This window comes from Sorex fumeus, unplaced genomic scaffold (genome assembly GCF_029834395.1).
Source record: "Sorex fumeus unplaced genomic scaffold, SorFum_2.1 ptg000036l, whole genome shotgun sequence".
Taxonomy (NCBI): domain Eukaryota; kingdom Metazoa; phylum Chordata; class Mammalia; order Eulipotyphla; family Soricidae; genus Sorex; species Sorex fumeus.
In genome coordinates this window covers 4494787-4515493 of record NW_026606093.1, presented here as the reverse complement: position 1 = coordinate 4515493, position 20707 = coordinate 4494787, and the positions used below count along the sequence as shown (strand labels likewise).

At 41.1% G+C, this 20707-nt stretch overlaps 1 protein-coding gene across 6 annotated transcripts in view; it reads left to right on the top strand.

Annotated features, from left to right (window-relative positions):
* Positions 1-20707, top strand: part of ERC1 (ELKS/RAB6-interacting/CAST family member 1) — a 490300-nt gene that overhangs the window by 144821 nt on the left and 324772 nt on the right. For all 6 annotated transcript variants that reach the window (XM_056117812.1, XM_056117809.1, XM_056117811.1 and 3 more), the window contains one exon: positions 12831-12998. In XM_056117812.1, the coding sequence (XP_055973787.1) occupies positions 12831-12998 (168 nt within the window). The remainder of the gene's footprint in view (positions 1-12830; positions 12999-20707) is intronic.

Genomic DNA, 20707 nt, shown 5'->3' with positions numbered 1-20707 from the left:
TTCCTTGGTGATTTACGAAACGGTTGAGAACAGAGTTTTAAGGATTCAGTGTTCTCGCTCCAGACTCAACTTTACCTCAGTGTCCCTCCACTAGTGATTAGAGGTTTCCTCCCCTCCCTATCACATTTTTTTTTTGTTTATTATTGTTTGGGTCACATACCCCATCTACTCTAGGCTTTTATTTAACTCTGAAATCCCTAAGTAAATGTGAAAAAGATGAAACAGTAAAAGTTATTTTAAGGAAAAACATAAAATATGGGAAAAGACTTGTTTCTGTTTCTGTTCAGGGACCAGTGAATACAGCCTTTACATTATGTGCAGCATTTAATACATAGTGACTGGGATTGCTCCTATTTTGTGAGCATTTCTTAAAATTTCAGTTTTTTGAAGGGAATGGTTGGAGATTGGATGACATTTGGAACTGCTCGGGGCTGTTCCTGGCTCTGTGCTCTGGCAGCTCAGGGGACCGCATGTGGCACCTGGCATTCAGATTGGGGTTTGTGCTTTGTGCTGTCAAACAAGGCAAGTGCCCTGTGTTCTCTCTGACCCCTCTGATCACTTCTCGGTTGTCACAGATCTGGATTTAGTTAGTTATGTGATGTTGGATGAGTTAGTCTTTAATCTTCCATTCTCATCTGTAAATGAGGAGGATTTGAACTTTTAAAGGTTGTTGTGGCCAGAATAAATGTTTAATTATGCAATTTTCTTTCATCTGGAGAGAAATATTATCACTGAATTGTTTTAAAAGCCTGCAAGTCTACAAGTACTCTTGATGTCAGATGTGTTCTTCAGTCCTCAGAATAATGGTGTACGGGGGCCGAGAGATAGTAGGGGAGTAAGGTGCTTGCCTTGCGCATGTCTGACCCCACTTTCAAATCCCTGGCACCACAGTTTGTTTTTTAAGTACTGATGGAGGTCAGTCCTGAGCACAGGACCAAGAATAACCCTCAGGCACTAGAGGGCATGTATCCACAAAAAAACAAAAACCAGAACAAAACAGAGTAGTGGTATGGGTTAGGCAAGGTGTGTGTTGTCTTCCTTTTAAAATAATTGAGAAATACATAAAGTGCTTAATTAGCATGTCACTTGAAACCAATCTCACTGGGGGATTATAACCCAGGGACTTGCAGTATTGGAAAGTTATGATATTGGAAATTTTTGTATTGTGCCCGTGGTCCTGTTCCTGAAATGGATGTTAAGAGGAACCTCTTGTTGAATTAGTTTCAGCAGAGCATAGCTGATTTTTTTTTTATTAAAATAATGGAAATCTTTCCGCCCTAAGGTAGTACAATTTTGTCTTCTCTGGACACTGTCCTGGAATTGTCCAGTTTAACCTTAGTGATCATTAGAGGGAGTGTTTTCCCTTCATAGCTGAGACAGAACGTCTCCAATATCCAGCACAAAGTAAAGAGCCAGCCCTGCCCTGAGGATGTTCAGCCTCCTCAGTTTGGACACTTGCGCTTGCCAGATTAACACCTTCTGCTGTTAATCCCAGCACAGTGTACGGGGAGAGACATTTTCCAAGCTACAGTTCTGATTTCTATGAGGACTTCCCAAGAGTTGACAGTTAATTCCTCTGATGGAGTGCATTTTAGGGATTGCCTAATCTTCCCATAATTTAAGCAATATGCATGAAAATATCCAACTTTGAATGCTTCTGTGTACTAGGCCAAGTACATATGTACTTCAGTTTTTCTCAGTTACTTCTCACAGTAACATTTGACTACATTCAATATTCAAGTATATTCAATATTCAAAAATATTCAAATATACTTTGATGTTTCTCAGGCCTCACAGTAACATTCTAGTATGAATTGCTATAACATTTTATGGGTACACATAAGTGTACAAAGATTGAAATACACTATTTTTTTTGCCATGACCGACATTGCTTAGGGCTTCTTCCTGGCTTTGTGCTCTAGAATGAGCCCTGGTGGGACTTAGGGGATATATGTATTGCCGGCGATTGAACCAGGGCTCGCACTAGGGTGGTGGCCAGAGTGGTTGCATGCGAGGCAAGTGTGTCACCTCCCCTACTGTCTCTCCTGCCCCAGGTTGCAGGGCAGTCTAGCCTGATTACTAGATTACTAGATTTATGAGTCAAAATCTGATTCCTAAAAACTTGAAAACTGTGTTCTTGACTGTAGTGCTTATCTGGCCCTGCTGTGAGGACTTTCCAAGGAGTAGGGGTGGGGGGGTGATTAGTTGAAGCCTTATGCATACTAACTGGATATTAGTTTTGAGGCTAGAACCCAGTTTATGTTACGGAATCCTTTCATTTGGTCAGGTGGAATCTGGCTGCTTAGAAGAAGGGGAGAAAGTAAACCCATTTTGTTAGCAGAGATGAGAAAAAGACATAAATAACCCAGAGAGGCTTGTGGGGCATGATTCTGGCCAGCGTGCCGGTGGAGTGAGCCATTAGTCTTTCCACAGAACTGCACATTGGTCTCTGTTTTCTCTGTTTTCCCCTCCTGGGAGTCCCTGGGGCATTCTCGGAACCAGGGAACCAAACCCCATAGTCTGGCAGATCCCTCCCACTTGCCTGTCAGCCTTTAGTCACCAAAGGGGGCTGGGACTCTGGCCAAGGAGCATTTCCTGTGTGACATCTGCAATCTATTACCCCAGCCCTTGACTCTCTTTCACCTTCCCTTTCAATCGTAAACCTGCATCTTAGCAGAAAACAGGAAGAGGCTTGCTTTCATAACACGGAATTATGGAAGAAGCGAATCATTCATCAATTATTTTGTCCATCATCAAAGTCATTTGTAGATAACCCCTAAGGATATGGTGGCAAATAAAACAAAGGCCACCGAGTCTCTTCCCTTGACTCAGTTCTAGAAAAATACAGCAGTGGGGCGAGTGGAAAAATTTGACAAATTTGCATAAACATTGCATAGTAGAAACTGGTTGGGGAATATACTAGAAACTGATTTACAAGAACTGGGTTGTATATATATCCAAAATACATTTGTATGTATGTTTGCATATGTGTCGATATGTCAGCTTCAGAATAAAATAGTACAGTAGTACTGGGTATCTTGAGTTAGTCTGGAATATTTTTCAGGAGACAGTTTCAGTTTTCTCTGTGATCCTTCTAGGTGGCGCGTTACCCCTTGCCACTGTGAGCTGTGCAGAGAGAGACCTGTGCGAGTTGGTTGCAGGGAAGCCGTGTGAGCACACACTGCAGAATAGCTTAGGTGTGTTGCTGAGCAAACTGGGAAGGAAGGTCGCTGACCAGCTTCTGAGCGCCCTCTCCTTGCTGTACCCGCTTGTGTGTTTCCTTGCTGTCCAGATCACTGCACATACCTCAGGTTGAGGATAGTTTTAGGAAAAGAGCTTTGGCAGAGCAAAGACAGTGACTCTGTCTTTTCTGACAGCCAGTGACCTACTCGAAGAAAGTAGAACTCTGAGCTTCAAGATATCTGTCGTAGGTCATCCATCTGCAACTCAGTTTATTAGTGCAGAGTAGAATGGTGGGCTGGGGGAGGTGGGAAACAGATGGTGTGTAGAAACCATGGAGAAAGTTGGTGGAAATAGGAATGAATAATGGGCAGGGCAGAAATACAAACCTGCTCTGCTGAAAAAAGTACAGATACTTATTGTTGACGAGAGCTTACTGTAAGACAAAAAGAAATCGCAAAATTAAAAATGAAGGGCTGGAAAAGTTGTAGCCATAAATAAAATCAGATAAAGGTGCTCTTCCAAATTTGTTAAATTACTTTTAAGGCAAAGAAATAATAAAGCACAGAGAACTTTGTTTTATACTGTTAAAAAGAAAGTGGACACAACCAGGTCAACTGTATGGCTAGTCTTTTAAACATGATTTCTTTTTAATTTGATCAAATAAAATTTCAGTTTAGAAAATTGCTATGGCATTGTTAAGGTAAAAATAGGTATATGTATAAAATAAATCGGCAGATAAAGAATTAGCAAGAATTTAAAGAGCTACTTCTACAGTCATAAAAACGGCCTTGTACTGGTAATGGAGAAAACTTCAGAATTTCTAAGAATCAAATTTATGTGTACCATGTTCTCTGCCCCAATACAAAAATACGGAGAAATCACAAATATTGTAATTCACAACCAAAACAAGTGTGAAACCTGAAAATGTATCACTTTGGGTTGAAGGAGAAATATAAAAATTTTAGAAGTAGTAGTGGGCACTTAGATTTCAGAATGTGTGGTCTAGGAAGTGAAAGGAAATGCATGGGAAGTGGGCAAAGTCGCATTTAGGGGGAGCTGGCTAGTTTTTAACACATTTCTTAGAAAGCAGGAGAGAATGAAAGCAAATAAGATGAACATTAAAATAGGAATCCTAGGAAAACCACAAACCCCAAGAAACAGCACACAATGGAGAGTAATAGTGGTCAAAAATCATTTAGAACAGAAAGTAAAATCAAACCAAACCAAGAGCTATTATAAAAAGATGAGATAGAAACATCTCTGACTGCATGTCACTGTAGCACTGTCCTCCCGTTGTTTATCGATTTGCTCGAGCAAATTGCTCGAGTAACGTCTCACAACAAATTGTGAGACTTGTTGTTACTGTTTTTGGCATATCGAATACGTCAGGGGGAGCTTGCCAGGCTTTGTCGTGCAGGTGAGATACTCTCGGTAGCTTGCCGGGCTCTCTGAGAGGGGCGGAGGAATCAAACCCGGGTCGGCCGTGTGCAAGGCAAACGCCTTACTGCAAAGGGGAAATTAATACTAGACCACACAAAAGCATAAAGGCCTAAAAGAATGGCACAGTGAGTAAGATCACTTGTTTTGCAAACACAGGACCACAAGTCCCAATTTCTTGGGTCCCACATCCCCTGAGTGCTGTCTCTGAGTGCTGGATGAGCCTTTGCTCAGCCGTCTGCAACCCCCCGTGCTCCGAGTGATTTATGGCTGATTACAGCCAGATGTGTATAATCACCAGGAAGATAAGGGTGACACCGTTTGCACCGGGGATGTGTGAGCACCACATCCAGGAAGTGTGACCCCTGGGAAGCAGGGACCCTTGATGAGCTAAGAATCGGGAATACAAGTGGAAGCACTGCAGCAGTGAGCACTGCGGCTGAGTAGTGAGCACACCCAACCACGAGTGTGACCCCAGCTCATAACAGCAACTGCACAGCGGCACCATCAACACCTGCATAGGGAAGGAGGGAGGAAATAAAGCGTAAAAGGCTTTATACTAATTTTTAAATTATTGTTGTTGTTTGGGGGCCACAGTGAGTGGTGCTCAGGGCTTATTCCTGGCTCAGCAATTAGGGGATCACTCCAGGCAGGGCTCAGATGACTTTCTGGGGTATCGGGGAACAAACCTGGGTTGGCCACATTCAAGGGCTCTCCTGCTGGATTATTGCTCTGACCCAAAAGACAAACAGTATCAATGCGCTTGACAAGCCAGAAGAAACGATTGAATTTCTGGGGAATATGCAAAATAGTTTCAAGAGGTATAGAAGAGCACAATTAATCATTGCAGATTTTTTTTTTTTTTTTTTTGCTTTTTGGGTCACACCCGGCGATGCTCAGGGGTTACTCCTGGCCCATGCACTCAGGAATTGCTCCTGGCAGCGCTCGGAGGACCATATGGGATGCTGGGAATCAAACCTGTGTTGGCCATGTTGGCTGCATGCAAGGCAAAGCCCCACCCGCTGTGCTATCACTCCAGCCCCAGATTTTTTTCTTTTTGGGTCACACCGGCAGTGCACAGGGGTTACTCCTGGCTCTGCACTCAGGAATCACTCCTGGCGGTGCTCGGGGGACCATATGGGATGCTGGGAATCGAACCCAGGTTGGCCACGTGCAAGACAAATGCCCTCCCCGCTGTGCTATTGCTCCAGCCCCTCATTGCAGATTTTAATAGGATAACTAATTTCACCATTACTTTGGTCTCACATAGCCCAGATAGCTTTTTAGAAACGTTATATCAAACATTCAAAACTAGAGAATCATTTCTATATTCAAATTGTTCTAAAAGTGAAAAAAAGAAAAGCAAGCAAACAAGAAAACCCATAGAAAAAATACCATATTAATAGATGGTAGAATTTAAATGCTGCTAGCAGAACTGTTGTCACGCCACAGCAAACTGCATAGCAATGGCAGAGTGAGAATATTGTCTTGTCTTCCCAGTTTATGGAGGACATTGGTAATTCTGTACTTAATGGCGGGACAATATGAACTGAAAGAGTTTAATATCCATGTATTCCCAAAGAAGGGATTGCTAAAATGAAGCAGATTGTTCCCAGAGGGCATGAGTGTATAAGGAATGAAAGAAGAAAAGGACATTAATGTGAAAAGTAGTAAAAAAAATATCAGTATAAGAGTTTGACACAGACAGAGAATTTAAAGAATGCCTGTAAATACAAAACTTCAAAACCAATTGTGATTTATTTAAGGTGAAGACTTTTGAAGAAAGATCATAAAAGGAAGAGCTTTGTTGTTGTTTTTGCTCTCATGTTCCTAACTGGGAGAGCAGCTGAGATGCCCCAAAAGGGCAGTACTGCCCCTGGGCGAGGTGGGGTTGGGGTGTGGTGTGCACTTGGTGGAAGCACTTTCAGTTTGTTTGCATAATGAAGGTGGATTTTCGTGGAGGTGCTGAGTGATTATTTTTTGGAGGGAAAGGGACAGTAGACATGCCCATTTGGGAACATCTGCTTCAGAGTGTCCTTGTTCCTCCATCAAGAAGCACCAAAGGACCAGGACTAGAGCCATAGTCTAGGGGATAGGGTGTGTGCCTTGCACATGGCTGGCCAGGATTCAGCCCCCAGCATCCCATATGGTTCCCTGAGTCCCACTAGGAGTAACCCCTGAGCATCGCTGAGTATGGCTCCAAACCGCCCCCCCCCAAAAAAAATAAAAAGAGAAACATCAAAGAGAATTTGTAAGAAATCTCCCCAGAAGCGCCAGAGAGATAGCACAGTGGACTGGAGGCTTGCCTTGCATGTGGCTGACCCCAGTCTGATTTCTGCTATCCCATGTGACATCCCAAGCTCTCCAGGAGTGATTCCTGAGTGCAGAGCCAGGACTAATTCTCGAGCATTGTGGGGTGTGGCAAAATCATAACAAAACAGAAACCGGACCAGAGATCTACGACTTTGCTACTATTGGAGGAATCATGAACATGATAGAGGTCAGTGAGATTAGCTTTGAACAGATCCCTTACTTTCAGAGAATGGAAAAAAAAAAGGATTGCTCTATCTCTGCAGAATCTAATCTTTTATTAAAACATGTATGTCTTTATTGAGGTATATTGATACAAAACATTAGTTTTCAGGGCCATAGAGAGAATACAGGGGTTTAAGCTCCTGCCTAAAGGTGGCTGACCCAGTGTCTATCCCTCACCCATCGTATGGGCTCCCAGGTACCAGTCAGTAGTGGCTGAGCAGGCGTGAACTCTGAGCAGTCCGTCCCCCTGAACAAACCATACACAGGCTTCAGGTGTACACCATAAAGATTTTTATATTCGTATATATTGTGACTTGCATAACCCTGTCCTCACGTGCAGTCTTAGGGTGGAATATTGAAGGTCAACAATAGTAGTCTGTCACATGCAAGGCAAGTGCCTTATTCATGTGCTATATGCCCGACCCTAAAAAAAGGTGTTTTTAAAAATTTTTAAATTTAAATTTTAAAGGTAAATTTGTGAGATAGAGTCTTACAAAGATACTCATGATTAGATTTCACTCATAGTGTTTCAGCACCGTCCCTCTACCACTGTGCATTGCTCATCACTAGTGTCCCAGTTTCCCTCCCGTCACCACCTCTATGGCAGGTGCTTTTCCTCTCTCTCTCCCTCCCCCTCTCTCTCTCTCTCTCTCTCTCTCTCTCCCTCTCCCCCCCTCCCCCCTCTCCCCCCCCTCCCCCCTCTCTCCTCTCCTCTCTCTATCTCTGTGTATCATTCCCTTCCTCCCTCCTTCCTCCCTTTTGGGACTTTATGGTTTGCAGTACAGATACTGAAAGGTGGTCATGTATTTCCCTTTACCTAATTTTAATACTCAGTTCTTGTCCTGCGCGGTAATTTCCAGCTGTTATTGTTGAACTGGTCCCTTCTCTATCTTACCTACCTTCAGCTCCCCACACACTTGTGGTTGATTCTAACCATTGACCAGTCCTCCTATCCCCTGTTTCCCTGGCCGTGGATTAAAAAAAGTTTTCTCATGTGTGTTACTAGGCTCATGCTTCATGTCCTTCCTTCAGCTCCCCACCTAGATGGGAGCAGTGGGATTTCTGTAGGGGGGGTGGGAGGAATTATGCTTAGTGCCTTTGGGCAAGTCGTTTATTGGGCTTTGGTTTCCTCAGCTTAAAAATTAGAATGAATTATTTAATTTAAAATATACAAAATGTTACTGATGTATAATGTGATGGCCACCTCAGATTTAACTTTAACTTAACTTTAGCATTTAACCACATTTGCCGATCTTTCAAAGATCCTTTGTAAACAATGGAATTCTGTTTTCCTCTGAGTATTCCATGAAGATTTGGTTTAAGTAGACAGTTTTGTTAGACCATTAGGTCTTCAGAGTTTGTTTTGACTAGAAATAAAGATTTGTAAGCTGTCGTTACATAGGTGATTGGTAAAGGTAAGGTAAAGGTAAAGGCCCTCCCGTTGATCATTGATTTGCTCGAGCGGGCCCAGTAACGTCTCCATTGGAGACTTTGTTGTTACTGTGTCTGGCATATCAAATACTCTCGGTAGCTTGCCGGGCTCTCCAAGAGGGGTGGAGGAATCGAACTCAGGTCGGCCATGTTGGCTGCGTGCAAGGCAAATGCCCTACCGCTGTGCTATCGCTCCAGCCCAGGTGATTGGTAGCACCCTAAAATTAAGTTAGTTTGTCTAGAAGAAGCGATATAAAGTAAGCTGTAAAAGGGCAAAATGACAGCAGATCTAGTGAAGAAAATTGAAAAGGTGAAGCGCTAGAAAGAAATTGGTTCCTACTGGTGAAAACCAGTGGAGGGATTACAGGAAAGAGCCAATGTTCCCTTGCAATTACTGACTGCTCATGTGCGTTTAAGTAGATCTATCTGTTGGTATAAAAACAGACAACAGCAACAACAACAAAAAATCCGTTAAGGTAGTTCGAAATAATCAGTAGTTTATGATAAGTGAAAAACCAAAATAGCAAGGAGCCATTTTTCTGTGTATGTCTATTGGTAGAGAAAATATTGCAGAGAAAAATCTTCTGTTTCTGTTGAAGTTGGCATAACATATTTGACACAGACCTTTATTCTTGGCAGTCTAGGTGGATATTATATCTTCAGCTCAGTTGATGTGAATAAACATGGTCTTATTCCTCCTGCCAGGAATGGTGTTAGGGGGTGGCTGTTTGTCCTGCTGGTCTCTGAGGGGCTTTCCTGAGTATGATTTTGTGGTTTGCAAAATATGGACCTCACGCAAAATTAAATGCTGTGAATTTAGTTTCTTCCAAACCAAAAAATCAGTGTAGAATTCAGAGCAGTTAATCTAGTAGCAGCCAAGTGGTTTTGTGGTTGTTTTTATCATATGTCTCTAGACCAGCACATTTAAAATCTGTATTGCTCGCAAAAGCAGACCAAGAGAAAGTGTTGACTTGAAAACGTGGCAAAGAAAAGGTCATTTAGTAATTAGAATGTGGACTTTGACAGTTATGTGATTCTTTTTGACATAAAAGCCCTCATTTCCAGCTATACTTTCACCAAAGGTTTGTATGTTTATAACAAGAGTTTTCATTCTTTACCTTTTTCAGTCAATTCCTGTGGGTCTCATATCTGACATTCCCTCAAAAGGCATGCAGCCATTTATGACTGGGTAACACTGGCACATTTCCAGGTCATTTAACTGCGTCAGGGATCTGATATAAAAGTACATTAAGATAGTTTTGGTAAACAAGTAGCAAGAGGAGGTCTCCTGGTTATTGTCCTGGGAGACATTGGAAACATGATTGAGAGACATTTCGAAGTGTTGAGAAATGTTTTCCTGCTTGATCAGGAGTTAGGATTTCTGATGCAGAATTCAAAGCTTTCTGGTTTTTGTTTTTTGAAATTTAAGGATGAGAAGAACTGGGTGAAAAGGAAATCAGGCAGTTAAGAGTCATCTATAGTTTTGTCTGTCTGAACTTTCACCTTTACAATAAGACAATAAGAATTGAATAGTGTATTAGGGAGCTTTGTAGTAAAATGTTTTAGGTATTGTATTCTCTATTTTTAAATTCTTTTGTTTGTGGTGATTGGTTACAGACATACAGGGGTGGAATATATTCAGAGTAAAAATTGGAATGTAAAAATCAGGTGCTAATGTTTGGGGGGGGGGAGGGTGGGCTTGGCCACACCTGGTGGTGCTCAGGGCTTACTCTTGGCTCTGTGTTCATGACTCACTCATGCCAGTGCTTGACGGACTATATGTGATGCCAGGGATCAAACCAGGGTCAGCCACGTGCCAGGAAAGTTCCCTACCTTCTATGCTATCCTTGGCACCCTCGATGCAAATGATATAATAAGTGACTTATTTAATTTTATTGACCAAGCACCTTTCAAAGGATGTTTCGTGCCTCTTGTTTGTTGTGAATCAGGCCACACCTGGCAGTCCTCAGGTCATACAGTGCCATGGATGAAACAGACCCTCAAATGTGAAAGACCTGTGCTCTCCCATTTAAGCTGTGCCTGTGCTTCTGGGGATTGATTTATTAAAAACATTCTGCCATATACCCTTTGTAAGACTTGACCTCATTAGCCATGCAGAAGCGTTAATGGATTCAATAAGCACCCACTTGACTCACCGTAGCTGATGTCCTGTAAGGAAGGGATTCAGCTAATTGGAACCAAGTCGGATAATGTCAAATAGGATTAGTAGCCATACAGACTGACTTGAACCATGCCTGAATGCCAAGTGGGTAAGGGTCATGGGCTGCCGTGGGTTCTTTAACCATCTTGAGCTGCCTGGTCATTGAATTTCATATTTTATAAGGGTCTTTGGTCTGTGCTGGCAGTTTTTTTTTTTTAAACTTTTTATTTCTTTCTCTCACAGTAGAATCAGTACTCAGGCTGCTCAGTACTCAGACTGTTTTGATTTTTTTGTTTCTGACCTTTTATCTTCTTTTGCAAGGGTGATTATTTCTGATTTTAATAGATGAACACAGAAGGAAATTTAAATTGTTCATTATCTTTAGAACGAAGAGAGACTAGCGGGTAGGGCGTTTGCTAGCAGATAGGGCGTTTGCCTTGCGTGCGCCTGACCTGGCCTACCCAGCTGACCCAGCTTCGATTCCTCCGCCCCTCTCAGAGAGCCGGGCAAGCTACCAAGAGTATCTTTGCCCACATGGCAAAGCCTGGCAAGCTCCCCGTGACGTATTCGATATGCCAAACACAGTAACAACAAGTCTCACGATGGAGACATTACTGGGCCCGCTTGAGCAAATCGATGAACAACGGGAGGACAGTGACAGTGGCAGTGTCTTTAGAAAAGACTATTACAGACCTCCTCAGTAATAGTCATCTAATCCAGTTTCGTTTTGCTTTAGTATCGTTTTTTTCCCCCCCAGCTCTCTAGGTCTCAATTGAGGCACCAAAAGTGAAAAATTTTTGTGTAGCATCTCTTGGATTCACTGACCTTGACTTATTGTAGTTCTCTTATTTGTCAAAAAAGCATGGTTTTTTATTTGTTTTGTGGCCAAACCTGACTGTAGCTTAGGAGTCTTTCCCAGTAGTGCTAGGGACAGTGGTGTGTGTGTGGTGTACCTCCATGTGAGGTATGTGTTCCAGCCCCAGGAATATTAAAAAAAGGAAAGAAAGCAAGGAAGAAAGGAAAGAAGGAAGGAATGAGGGGAGGGATGGGAGAATGGGGGAAGGGGAGAAGGGAGGAAGGGAGGGAGAAAGGAAGGGAGGGAGGAAATCTCTAAAGGACTTGTTAGGGGGATACACGTCAAATTTACATGTCATATCATAGTGACAGGAAGAACTGACATTTAGATGACATTTTAGATGACTAGTTTCAGGGTTTGAAGGTAGGCCTTGGCTTTCAGGGTTTGAAGGTAGGCCATTATACACAGCATGCATAGCTGTGTATAATAGAATGGTAGAATCTAAAAGAACCATGAAGAACAATCACAGGTAGATTGGATTACCTGCTATAAAAAATGATATGCTTGGTGATGTTTATGTTTTTCATTTTCTTGTAACGTCAGATTTTCTGAAACACCATATAGTGTGCTTGCTTTGGCAGCACAGTATAGTACCAGTTGGGAATTTGTTAGAATACTGCAGAGAAGGAGAGGGAGAAGATGAAGGGAAAGGGGAGAGGGAGGAGAGAGAAAGATGAAGGGAGGGAGGGGAGAGAGGCTGACTAAGAAATTAGTTCTGTAACCACATGGTTCTGTAACCACACGGATGCCTGGAATTGAACCCGGCTTGGCCGATGCAGGTCAGGTGCCCTACATGCTGTACTGTCTCCAGTCCCCTAGACTCCTCATTTTTGAGAACAAACCTCACTGAATCAGAAGTTAATGGCTGGGCCCGGCAATCAGTTTAAATAGTGCAGGTGATGCTGTTGCACGGAAAGTTTGGAAAACATGATAGTGGATTACACTGCTTTTGGAGATGTAGCAAAGCACATCCTCTTTATAACAATTTTACTTTTTGTCCCGCTGGTTCAGATCTATTCTGATACCACCATCAGCTTAGCTGATACATAAAATTTTCTCACGAAGTATTAATGTTCGATTTTCTAAATGGAATAATTATATGTAGAGTGGTCTTGAATTCTAGTGAAGTTCTCTCAGGGAGTGTCATTTGAGGGGTGAGACACAGCTCTGTGGAAGAAATGATATTTATTCTTAGTTAATTCCTCCTAAAAATCTCAACATTCTTAGGTTGATGCTCTTCGATTACGTTTGGAAGAGAAGGAAACGATGCTGAATAAGAAGACAAAACAAATCCAGGATATGGCTGAGGAGAAGGGGACCCAAGCTGGAGAGATACATGACCTGAAGGACATGTTGGATGTCAAAGAACGGAAGGTCAATGTTCTCCAGAAGAAGGTAAGGTGCAGGGCTTCCGCCGAGTTCATCCATCCGCGTCTGCGTATATTGTGATTCCAACCAAGAGTTAGTTCTTTCTCAATCTTTTGTTTATATAATTTTGTAATTGCTAATGGAAAATGCTTTGCAAGTCTCCTTACATAAGCTTTTATTTATTTATTTTTAAAAGAGAACCCTTCTTCCTCCATTTTCTTTTGTTCTTGGGACTCACCGCCAGGTAAATTATGAAGTTTTTCATAATTGGATATCAGATGTCACGTGTTCCAGTGTCCCCTTCCTTCTACCATTGTCCCCAGTTTCCCTCCTATTCACAGTGGCTAAATTTTCAGACTATGATATAAAATATTTTTTATATCTGACACATTATACACACAGCCGTGTATGGGTAGACCTTTAGAAACTAAAATATTGGATATCTCTCGTTTCTATGAAATGTACTGTGAACTGTCATGTTTATTGAGGAAAAATTTTAAGATATTAGTTTTGATGCCTTAACTAATTTTGTACTGACTAAGAAAACATTTTTATATCCTGGAGCCTATCTCTTGTGCTTTCTCACTGCTTCCTCTGAAACAGAAACAAACCCACAATAAACAAAAATTCCCTCTAAGCATGTTATCATAGGTTTATTTGCATAATAGATTTAGCTAAAAAACAGCTTCAAATTTTGAGAGCCGGTGGTTTTACTCTAAAATGTAGCTTTTCCAATTATTGGAGCCTCTCTGTTATTAATTTGGATTGTCCATTACAGGTGGTAAAGTTCCTTAAAGCCTCTGAGACTGTAGAGCATCGCTATCTCACACACACACACACACACACACACACACACACACACACACACGCCATTATTCCTTGGCTAGTCTGGCTGGCGCGTGCTATGTTTGTTAGATAATTACCAGTTGTTACACCAGCGACAAAGTTCTGTGATTTCTTGCTTTTGACATTTTGGCTCTTACCCAATTTGAGAAATGTTAATTTGATGATATATTCAGAATCCTTCCTACCTAATTCTGAGAAGATTCTGGAATTCTGGAGGTCTCCTAGGAGCTTTTAAGACTAAAGTCAACAACTCCACTCAGTTCTCCCAGGTTAATCTTGGTGCGCAATGAGGCGCTTCTATGCTTCCTTTCCCGCTGCTTGTTTTGAGCGCAAGAGTCACACATTCTAGTAACAAAATGGGTAAATACATGAGCTCGGGAAGACAAAAACAAATGGATCATGTGAGTTTACCGAGAGGAACGCTGCTTAGACGGCTTCTCTTTTTCTCAAGTGTTGTAAGTTTTGCCAGATGGAGAGTGACGTGGATGCTCCCTGCCAGTGTTGCACAGAGGGATTTCACTGCCTTCGAAGTTCCCATATCCGTCTGTTTATCTCTCCTCGAACTCCTGGCTACACATCTCTTTACTGGCTCTCTAGTTGCGTCTCTAGTTCTGTTTCCAGAATATTGTCATTCTTCTCAGATTTGCTTTTTTCACTTTATTACACACCTTTGAAAGTTACAGCATTTCCTCGTCTGATAACGCCGTTTTTTTTGCTAATAAATAATATTTCATCATTCAGATGAATGCTACAGTTTAGGTCATTGCCTGTAGCCCAACATCTTTTTTTTTTTTTTTAATAAATTTCAGTACTTTTGTTCAGTGGTTTATAAAGATTCTAACCAGCTAATTCAGGCAAGAAAAAAATATAAAAGGCATATAGATTATAAATTGACCAAAACTACCATTATTCACAGATGTTTCAAGATAAAATATATTTGACATAGCTCCTAGAGCAAATTTGGTGAAGTTTCAGGATATAAAATTTATTATTTTAATTTTAAGATTTTTTTTAGTGAATCACTGTGAGGTACAGTTACAGACTTACAAAATTTCGTGCTTCCATTTCAGTCATACAATGATCAAGTACCCATCCCTCCACCAGTGCCCATTCTCCACCACCAATGGTCCCAGTATCCCTCCCTCTCTCCCCGACACCCCACACCCTCGGCCTCTGTGGCAGGCACATTCCCTTTTACTCTCTCTCTCGCCTTTTGGGTGTTGTGGTTTTGTAGCTCAACATCTTGGTTGCTTCAATTTTTATTAGTTTGAAAAAGCTGCTATAATATTAGTGTGCAGGTTTTTGTGTATATGTAAGTTTTCAAATCACAACTAGGAGTGTTAATTATTAGGTATATGATTAGATTCCAACTATAGGAAACTGCCCCTATATTGCTTCTTAATTTGGAGACCTTAAAACATTTTTGTTTTGCAAAGCATGTTATATAACTTGAGGTTTGTTCATAAATTTTTTTCCTCTTCCTTTTTTTTTGTTACTATAATGTTACATTATATATATAATGTTACATTAATGTTTGGGTTTGCTGTCAAGTTTTGGGTCATCTTGTAGACTGAGCTATAACTTTAATGCTGACTTTTGGTGAGTCAGCAGTTGTATTTTAGTAGAGCAAATTGTAATTATAATTTATAATTATAAATTGTAAGATATTTTTAATTGTACAATCTTGTGAAAATTTGGCCTCAAACAGTTTCAGTCTTGATTTTTATAATATAAAATCACTAGTATATTTGAAATATAAATATATTCAACTCTTAAAATCCAGGCAAATGTGAAAAAAATTATTTTTAATGTTGTGGAGCCCACACCTGGGAATGCTTTGAGGGACATTAGGGCCATCCATTCGGTGCTCAGGGACTGTACGGTGCAGGGATCAAACCCAATTTCTCATATTTAAGGCTGATGTTCTTCTAGTGAACCCCTTCCCAACCTCTAAATATTTTTTAAATCATAAAGGAATCACAATGTAGGTCAAAAAAGAATTTGACTAGTGTTACAAATAGGAAATTTAAACAGTTCCAAAAGTACAAATATGAAATATAATTTGAAATATAATTTGTCCTTCTCCATTCTTTCATTCTCTCAGAATCTTACAGATAGAATCACTGTTAATAGCTTTGTGCACCCATTCATGAAATATTTATGCATATACATAATGTGCTCTTGAAACATGCCACCAGTCGTTCTTTCTATTCATTCAAAGTAAACAGTTTGGGGCTGAAAGATAGATAGTGGGTAGGATGCTTGCCTGCTTGTGGCCCACCAAGATTTGATCCCTTGCCCCTTGAGCCTAGCCAGGAGTAAACCTTGAGCAATGCCAAATGGGGTCCAAACCCCCAAAAAAGAATGAAAAAGAGAGAATATAAAAATGAACATTTTGACGCTTTTAATGTGCAGTTTTTCTCTCTTCTTTGTTTGTTTGGTTTTGTTTTGGGCCACACCCAGTAGTGCTTAGGACTTTTCCCTGGCCGGGGACCACTCCTGGCCAGGCTCAGGGGACCATATGGGTGCTGGGGATCAAACCTGGGCCTGCAACATGCAAGGCAAATTCCCTATCTTCTATGTTGTCTTTCCGGCCCCAGTTTTGTCTGTTTCTGATGCCTCCATGCTTCTTAATGTCACCATAATTCTGTCCTATATAGCTTTGCAGGCAGGCCCTCAGACCTCAGAAGTATTTTCTTATTTATGGTTTTAGCATAATAATAAAATAGATCTTACATAATTGTGTAAAATACTCTGTAAATAGTAATCGTATAAGAAATATGATTTATATGATTTTGCTGAACCCATGCCTTCTCAAATTTTCACTGGCTTGCTTTTCGTGAGGACAAACCATTCTTTTCTGTAATTGTAATTCATGTATTTTTAAAAAAAATTTTTAATTAATTTTTATTTACTTTATTTCTTGTGCTCCATCAGTCTTACAGCATTATAATTTTATCTCCCAAGTTTCAGTGTTTCTTTTTTTTTTTTTTTGGTTTTTGGGTCACACCCAGCGATGCTCAGGGGTTACTCCTGGCTCTGCACTCAGGAATTACTCCTGGCGATGCTCGGGGGACCCTATGGGATGCTGGGAATCGAACCCATGTCGGCCGTGTGCAAGGCAAACACCCTACCCGCTGTGCTATTGCTTCAGTCCTCAGTGTTTCGTTTTTGGGGCCATACTCTGTGATACTCTGTGCTAACAGGACTCTGTGCTCTGGAAGGAATCACTTTTGGTGGGCTCAGAGAACTGCACGAGTGCCAGGGATTACCCACTGCTGTACTATCAGTTTGATCCCTCAAGTTATTCTTCTTTAAGGAAAGTGAATATTTAGAACAAAAATTCAGTGAAGTCCTTTTTTTTCTGGAGGCAGGGAACTTAGAGAAAAGGGATAGTGAATGTGTGACTTTTCTTAGTTTCACGTAGGTAACATTCTTTTTATGGGGTTGGGGGCTTCCAAGAAGGGCCCACCTTGTGCTTCAGTGCTGGGGTCCTGTGATGCCCAGGGACTTTGGGGATCCCCCAACAGTGCTTAGGGGTCTCTAGGTTCAAACCCTATGAATTGCTGGGGTTTGGACTCGGGTCTGGTACATGTACGCTGGCTATTAAGCTGTCTCCCAAGGTCTCCTCTAATGCTCTTATTTGTAAAGTGAATACTGAGTGTGTGCTTAATATGCTTCATAATACAAATATATATATGCATGCTAAATATTACATAGTATAAAGTTGCTGGGCACAGATTAACTTATTTCCAATTCACATGGTAAATGTATGCATAATGATAGTAAAAGTAATATTTTAAATTTACTCCTGATTTTATGATCCTAGAAGTAGAACCACATTTCCTTTGAAGTTTATTTGTCTATCGAAACAGTGTCTGATACAGATAATCTCATTCGATGAAGTCCAGCTGTCTCTTTGAATGAATTTTTTTCTGTCCAGTTAGAGTGAAGGAATGAATGAATGACTTGGATAGGGATAGTTTTGACCATCTTTCCTTGAATCAGAATTTTCTAGACTATTTGCTGATTAAGATTAACTTGGGACTGTACTGAATAAATCTAATCCTGAGCAAGATGTTTTTTGGATATCAAAACTTTGCTATGTCTCAATTCCCATATTTTATTTTTCTAACTGAAATATTTGTTTTCTAGACATTGTTCTTAATTGCCCTGGTTAATTTTTTTCTGTTGACATTTTTCTAGGCTCATCTCCCTTCCGAATGTGTACAGTTAGAATTTTGTATCTTAACAGCAAAAGAGGTGATAAAAATATTAGGGGGGCTGGAGCGATAGCACAGCGGGTAGGGCGTTTGCCTTGCATGCGCCAAAATAGCCGACGCTGGTTCGATTCCCAGCATCTCATATGGTCCCCCGAGCACCACCAGGAGTAATTCCTGAGTGCATGAGCCAGGAGTAACCCCTGAGCATCGCCGGGTGTGACCCAAAAAGCAAAAAAAAAACAATTAGAAATGTTCTAGTCTTGTTCCTAAGTGAAGTTAAGTATTGGGCAGTTTACTGAATTTCACTAAGCTTCAGTTTCTTCATTTGTAGACAGACTATAAGAGGTGATTAATGAATTTTTTTCCCCTTTTTAGTCAAGTGATCTATTGTATATGGAGGCACTTTGGAATCTAGGAAGTCTTAAATCCTGTGAATATTAGATGTTAATTGAGTTTACTCTTACTAAACTTTGCTTTAAGTTCGTTAAATTCTTCTAGTTCTGGTCTATGAGAAGCTTTATGAAACTTGGTATTTTTAGTCTATCTTCTTTAGTCTTATCCTTCTAACCCATTTATGAACATATTTTGTATACTTTCATGTAGTATCAAAATGTTGAATGGCCCTCCTACCCTCACCTAAGCGTACTTTTGTGGTGTGTTGTAAGAAACCTTTATCAGATGAAGATATTTATCAAAAATAATTATTAAAAGCTCCTTAAAGCTCTTGTTTATAGACTTTTAAGGTTAATAGTTTTGTAAATCTATGTTTCTCTCTGTTTATCATCCCTTAATAAGCCTCTCTTTAAAATCTGAGTAAATTGAGATTGGACAGATGACACAGGAGGTAAGGTATTTGCCATATATGTGAGCCCCAGTTTCATCTTTGGCACCACAGATGGTTCCTTGAGCACTGCCAGGAGTGATTCCTGAGCACAGAGCCAGGAGTAAGCCCTGCGCACTGCAGGGTGTGGCTCCCCAGGGGCCCAAATCTGAGAGATTAGTCTGTGTAATTCCTTCTTCTGATACCTGGATTATGAGCCATGTAGTAAAGTTAGCAATCACATGATATATTCAATATAGTTATGACTTTTTATTATATTAAAAAAATTGGGGCCATATCGCAGTGCTCAGGGGCTATGCTGGGACAGTGCTTAGTGGTCACTCCCAGTGGTGCTCTGGAGGACCTCATGGTGCTGAGGATTGAACCTGCGGCTTGCATGCGAAGCACAAGCTCTAGCCTTTCGTGCTCTCCCCACCATCACCACCCAGGAGTTTTTCTAGTATTCTGAATACTTTTATTTATTTCTTATACTTTGGCATATTTGGCATATTATTTATCTTTCCTCCCCCTTACTGAGTATATATTTAATGGCACAGTCAGATATTCTGTTCCTGTAGTCTTCCCAATTTTCCTAATCTTCCTCAGTCTCAGAGTCGTGTGAGTTAAAGCAGTTGCGCCCTAAATGGTGTGCAGTAGAGCACAGAGCAAGATGTTTCAGAGTTTTGTATCCGACCTTGTAACAGGAGCTTAAGGAAGTCTTGGAGCTAAGTTCAGAAATGTGAATGTAAGTTTGCGAGGTAGATGGAAAGGAGATCTCCAAGCTGAGGGTTGTGAACGAGCACATGGACTAGTACTCCTGTCCTGAGTCTCAGACTCCAGAGTCCCCGCTCTCTACTTTGTTTGTTGTTTTTGCTTTTTGAGTCACACCCAGAGATGTTCAGGGGTTACTCCTGCCTCTGCACTCAGGAATTACTCCTGGTAGTGCTTGGGGGACCGTATGGGATGCCGGGGATTGAACTCAGGAGGGCCGAGTGCAAGGCAAACGCACTTATCTACTGTACCTCAAGCGCCCTTAGCTCTGTCCCTCTTAGAATATTTTGTAATATGCATTCATAAAAATTTCCAGTAGAGCTCTATGAATGCCTTTTGTTTATTTTAAACATTTGTGTTTTCTGGTCTGTGGGAAAATTATTTCAAGTTCTTATATAATGAACTAAAATACACACACACACACACACACACACACACACACACACACACACATGTTGTAATTGTTTAGGGAAAAGAATGCAACTTTTTTCCTGACCCTGAAGATTTTCTGTCTAAAGCTTTCTAAATTTATTTACAGTGGAATATTAGAATGTAACCCAGCAGGCAGGACTTTAGACCTCCCTGGAGATCCCTTAATTCTGCACAGCACTTTGCCTAGTTTGCTTCCCCAGACCCTCGGTTTTGGGGCCATACCAAAAGTGAGTGCTTAGGACTTACTTCTGGTTCTGCACTCAGGAGTCATTCCTGTTAATGCTAATCTGTTACTGGGGATTTAAATTCAGGTTGGCCGGGGTTGGAGCAGTAGTAAAGTAGGTAGGGCATTTACCTTGCACGTGGCTGACCTGGGTTCAGTCCTCATCACCCCAGATGGTCTTCCAAGCCCTGCCAAGAGTTACCACTGAGTGCAGAGTCAGTAGTAAGCCCTGAGTACTACTGGATGTGGCCCACAAACAAAAATAAAATAAACCCAGATTTCCTTGTGCAAGCAAAGTGCCTTAATCGCTGTACTGTTTCTCCAGCCCCCTTCTTTGCTTCTTGTGTTCCATGCTTCATAAGGATTAGGGATATGGTTGCTCTGCTTTTTTATCTTTTTTTTAGTTCTGTGGCATATTTCT